The sequence below is a fragment of the Pseudomyrmex gracilis genome, unplaced genomic scaffold (genome assembly GCF_002006095.1).
Source record: "Pseudomyrmex gracilis isolate BER0280 unplaced genomic scaffold, ASM200609v1 scaffold_210, whole genome shotgun sequence".
Lineage (NCBI taxonomy): Eukaryota > Metazoa > Arthropoda > Insecta > Hymenoptera > Formicidae > Pseudomyrmex > Pseudomyrmex gracilis.
Window position 1 is genome coordinate 103763 of NW_018020794.1, and position 6000 is coordinate 109762.

A 6000-nucleotide genomic window follows, 5' to 3' on the forward strand; every position below is an offset into this window, starting at 1 on the left:
TTGTTTTAACAATTACTGTCTTTTTATTTATTAATAGCAACAAATATAGATTGACTCGGTTTGGCACCACGTTCAAAATTTGGCAGTATTTATTATGTTATTTATTCTTAATACTTTGTCCACAATCCTTTTGTTTGCAAAACTGCACTAATTAAATTCGACATACTCTCTATTAAATTTCTGCAATAATCTGTAGATAATTGTTCCTATTGTTCTTTACTCGTAATATACATTTCTATGATTGATGTTGGTTGAGAATCATACGAATCTCGCATCCGCCTTTTTAATAAACTCCATAGATTTTCTATGGGGTTAAGGTCAAAGCTCTGTGCAGGCCACTACAAAACAGAAAATTTTTTAGTATCAAGTCAATTTTGCACGCTTTTAGCTGTGTGCTTGGGATCACAGTCATGCATGGAAATTACATTTTTTTCTTCAAAAAGCATATTTTCAACAGCATCTAAAAGATATTCTTATAAAATATCCTTGTATATGTATTGATTCATAATGCCATTAATTCGGTTCAATGAACCAACACCGAATGCTGTTAGACATCTCCAAAACATTATGGATCCGCCTCCATGTTTTATTGTTTTCTTTACGTGTCGATTTAAGAGTTTCATTTTTACGAATCTAACACCAAGAAATATCATCAGAACAAATTCTATTAAGTTTGGTTCATCTGACCAAATGACTCGTTCTCATTCAGCAATTGTCCAGTTTTGATAGTTTTTGGCAAATTTCAAAGTTTAATATTCTTCTTTGATAACATTGGCTTCTTTATTTTCTTAATACTTTTAAAATCAGCTTTTTTAAGAGTCCTTCAACCCGTCCACTTGCTTATGCGTATATTTGTGTCTTTCCTGAATAATTCTGCAGCCATACTGGCACTTGAAGCTTCACCAAATGTAATATAACGTACAATTCTTCGTTTCTTGCGATGATAATATTTTGGGTTTACCTCCAATTTTTGATAATGTATTTTTACAATATTTTTTTCTTATTGTTTGGACTGTTGATTGACTACATTTTTCTGCAACTTGACGCGTTGATAAACCGTCATTAGGTAGAGAAGTAATTTTTAAAATACAATCTAAAGAAATTGGCTTCATATTTATTATTTTATTCGTGTGTTTTTTCATTTGACTGACTGCGAGGAATTGAATGCTAAGACGTAAGGTTATATAATGTAAACATATGGAACGGCTAGATGTAAACATGTTGCTAGAACATTTGATGTAAACATTCTATTTATAAGCTATAGTTTTGCTGGTGCTAAATTGAATCAACTATTTTTCTTTATTATATTTAAATAAAACGCTCTTTTCAATCCGTAAAAGTATCTTACATAAGCTAAATCTAAGATGTATATATATACAAAACTTATTTTTCGTATCACGTATTATTTGCAGCAATAAATAATGATTTACTAAAAATTTCTTACTATTGATCCAGTTATGCTCCTTACTGTACATATGTACACAGCGCGTCATTGAATCGCGGAATAAGTGCGGGATCGGAGAGCAAGCGGGGCGGCTGCTCGCCAACAAGCGCCGTACGAATCGTTCGGCCCGCTTGCCCTCCGATCCCCGCGTCTATTCCGCGATTCAGTGACGCGCTGTGTACTGTATATATCACTTTATTGATATATATCAAACGTGTCGATCTCTTTATTTAGATCTTCCTCAGTAATTAACAAAACCAAAAGAAATATAAAACTACAAAATTTAACCGATAAAACCGATACGCTGGTTGTTTTGCGGAATAAATATACCTCAATATATAATTTATATATAAATATGTATATAAATATTTTTATACATGGTGTCCGTTAATTACCGTATCATCGCTCGTAGGCAGAAAGGGTTATTCGAAAAGTGTCTGAGTGAGTCGAAAAGTCTTATACCATTTTACAAGATTTGCAATAATTAACGAGATATGAATTAATAAAGATCCGCGAATGAGCGTGCAGCCACGTGCATAATGATAGCACAATAACAGTTCAGTGTTTTACACGCTCACGCCGTAGCAACGAAATACGAGGAGTTAATATAATAACATGTGATATACATAAACTATACATAAAAATCAATAATTACCGACAACTAAACGCGAAAACATAGATCTCGTATTTAACTACATAAATTTAAAAAAAAAACTCAATTTTGAGAGACATTTGACATTAAATTTATTTATTTTGATGAAAAAAATATAAGGTCCATGCTTTCGCGTTTAGTTGTCGGTAATTATTGATTTTTATGTATAGTTTATGTATATATCACATGTTATTATACTAACTCCTCCTATTCCGTTGCTACGGCGTGAACGCGCGAAACACTAAACTGTCATTGTGCTATTATTATGCACGTGGCTGCACGCTCATTCGCGGATCTTTATTAATTCATATCTCGTTAATTATTGCGAATCTTGCAAGATGGTATAGGACTTTCGACAGAATAACCCCTTCTATCTGCCTACGACAGATGCCAAAGTAATTGTCGGACACCCTGTATATAAATATATATATAAATATATTTATTCTGCAAAATATTCAGCGTATTGGTTCTTACCGCGCGCGATTAAATTTTGTAGTTAGTTGTAAACTATGTGATTTTTAAATTTTTCATTAACTTGTTACAAAAATAAACTATTAAATAAAAAGTTGATACAATAATCTTGTACTAAATAATCTTGTACTAAAGTGAATTTGATGATTGTCACTAGTGTTTTCTTATTTCTTTGACTAAATGACGATAAATTATGCTTTGCACTTAGTGTTTACTGTTATCAATTTTGTAATTAATAGCTTACTTTTTTCTTGTTAATCACTGAAAAAGATCCAAAAACATCGAAACATTTGATATATATCAATAACGTGATACGTAATAAACAAGCAACTTATATATTAGCTCGCATTTGTCTTGATATCTGAAATTTTATTTTCACGATCTTATTTATTTATTAATTAAAATGATAAACGTGTATACATTAAATTTGTCTCTATTTACTTATTTTATTTACATTATTAGAAAAGTTACATTAGTATAAAAAAATATAGTGTTCTAATAATAAAAATTAGATGTAATAATAAAGTTAGATTAAAACTTTTAATACAAATAATAATATAGAGATTTGTTACAGAAATTGTAATCTAGAAAGGAAGCAATAAAATATATCTATCTACCTATCTATCTAATAATATAAAAAGAAAGGGAGAAGAAAAAGAGAGCATATAATACTTAATGTTATAAGTATATATATTAATTATACTAACATATTGGCAAATAATTTACAAATAATATACCAACCATTTTATGTATGAAATAGGAATTTATATACACATTTTTGTTTTACTTAAACATTTAATGTGTTGTTTTAAACGTGTTAAGAACGTACGATGTGAAGTTTGTTTAACCCATATGTACAGACTAAAATTACAAATATTTCCATACACGTTCAATTATTTCAAAATGTATTTTAAAATATATATTGCAATATCCAACAACAACAAAACAATAAAATACACAATTTTAGCCAGTGTAATCTGCAACCACGAATTAAACATCAGTTGTGGTGTGCAGACAAACTTATCACTTAATTGCGATTTTGTTTGTTATATGTCGTTACGACGTAAGTAATTCTGAATACGTCACAATTTGCAAGGATTTATCATTGTCTTTTTTCTGTTTTTAAATGCGTCATTGGAAATATAAATAATTGGCAATAAGGTCACATAATTAATTTCTGTTTTTCATGCAGGAAGAGCTTTTAATCGATGTTAATTAGATGTTCTTGACCTGTTTTTCCATTGTTTTCGGTAAACTTTGTGTCAAATTGTTTTTATCTGCGACCTAAAAATTCGAATAGACAGCAACTATTAGAACACCATGTGCCTCGGATGTGCAAATGAAATAAATCCTACTATTTGTGGAATCTGTGAAAAACAAATTTTAGTTTTATGACGTGCGTTTATACATTTGCGAAGGCGTAAAAAGAGGGTTAAAAACAGCAAAGAAAACATGTTGCTCGGACCGTAAAATCTGGAGAGAGACACGAAGCTTCATACTTCACAATCGCCGATATACATCTCCGAAGATAGCCTCAAAAGAAAGTCGCGAAACTGTGGGAAAAGAAAGTGTGAGAGAAACTACGGGTGTTGGCTTCCCTTTTACAGCTCTTTACGCTTGACCTCCGCCCGCATGCAAATTCCCGACACATTTCGTTTCGCTGTGGGCGCGTTTCTGCTGAAAAAAAAAAAACAAACAAAATGTACAATTCTCGTGTTTCCCCGCGCTCTCACGTGGGAATAAAGCCAAAAAAGATTCGCTTCAACAAATAGACATCATAAGCGAAGACAAATAAAAAGAAGATAACAAACAAGAATAGTAAAAAAAACTTATTCGCGAACAATGTAACAAACAAACAAAAAAAACAAAACAAATGGCACGAACATTGCAATCGTCAGAATTTTTTTTCTAATCTTTGCGTGTTTTTTTGGCCGAATTGTAAACAAAGAAGAAAAATGCATAGTAGGCGCTGCAAGATGCGGCAAACCTGCAAAAAGGCAACATATAGATGAAACGTATATACATACGTGTTGCAAAATAAGAACAAAATACGAAATACGAAACCAATGCGTCACAGTGTCGATCGTCAATTTTCGCATTCGCCGGCGAGATCAAATTGGTCAGAAATTTTACGAGCTTCACACGATAGCAGTGGAACAGTAAATATAATACGATAAGAAGTTCTTTGATATTTTTCGTACATTAATATTTACTGTTTCACATATGTATGCAAGACATAACTTCAAATTACCGAGAAATACACTCTTTGATGTTTAAACATAGCGCGAGCGTTGCATGATGTTGATTAACTCATATTAATAATTTCCTGTAAAAAAATATAAATACAAAGTTTATATTTGTAATATTACCACTATTATTTAATATGAAATTACATAACAAATGTATTTCGTTATTGTTATTCAGAAAATATAAATAAGTGCGTTAATTATGCTCGAGTTGAACGTTTAGTAATACTTATTAATAATAATTGCAAACTCATAAAAAATAAAAACTAAATAATTATTGCTTTCAAAATATAAAAAAAAAAACAATCACTCTTTCATAGAACGATAACGATGTTGAATATTTTATATCTGTATTTCACGCGAATCGCAAACAATCAAGATAAATCATTTTTGTTTATTGACTTTGTTTTTGTTTATTTACTTTGTGTACAATTTACATTGTGTATGATAATCAATTACATGATTATTTTTCGAGATAAGTCTTGCGTCTTGTAAGAAAGTTTTCAAGCATAATAAAAGTTTTATTGAAAAACGGCAAGAAAGAGGAATATTATCAACTTGCAATGTTTTTTGATGATTATTAGACAAATTATTTTAGAAATTAACGAAAAAGTCAAAAAATGAAAATAACAATTAATTTGCATTTTGCCGTCCATCATAGTTCCAACAAATAGAACACGCATCTTTTTATGTTAAGTAAAATTGAAAAAATATCTTGACACAATTTTTTTAATATAATAATATATGAGAGATTTTCGTGCGTTGTGCAATTAAAGTGTTTAACATTCAAAATCTAAAAAAACTGCTACCCGTAAAAGCGCCCTAAATCTGTGAAAGCCAAATCAGCCATTTCTACACAAGATGCACGCATATATAATATATATAATATCTATATATGAATTATATAGATGTATATATACACGTATATAAAGTGCACAGCCCCACAACGCGTCTCTTAAGAATGCAAGGATTCCATAAGAAATAAAGCGCAGTGGATGAAGATGATCTTTCCTAGCTAAAAGCGAGTGCTTACTAAGCCAATCCTAGAATCAATCGCTCTTAAAAGCACTATCAAGTTGAAAAAATCAGAAGGATTGCTTAGGAATTGTGCAGAGGATTGTTGGGATGTGTTCTTTGTGTCATGGCTGAGAACGCAGAAGCGCGGTTTGCTCATATACATAATTTAT

General features: G+C 30.7%; 1 protein-coding gene across 12 annotated transcripts in view; it reads right to left on the reverse strand.

Annotated features, from left to right (window-relative positions):
• The window catches only part of LOC109858523 (potassium voltage-gated channel protein Shal-like), a 171955-nt gene that overhangs the window by 10476 nt on the left and 155479 nt on the right, over positions 1–6000 (reverse strand). For 2 of the 12 annotated variants that reach the window (XM_020435869.1, XM_020435865.1), the window contains one exon: positions 3382–4241. The exons of 4 other annotated variants lie outside the window; for them this stretch is intronic. In XM_020435869.1, the coding sequence (XP_020291458.1) occupies positions 4179–4241 (63 nt within the window). In that variant the 3' untranslated portion in view covers positions 3382–4178. Of the gene's footprint in view, positions 1–3381; positions 4245–6000 lie in introns of those variants that run through there. 6 more of the 12 variants (XR_002250627.1, XR_002250626.1, XR_002250628.1 and 3 more) reach the window with 6 other exon arrangements.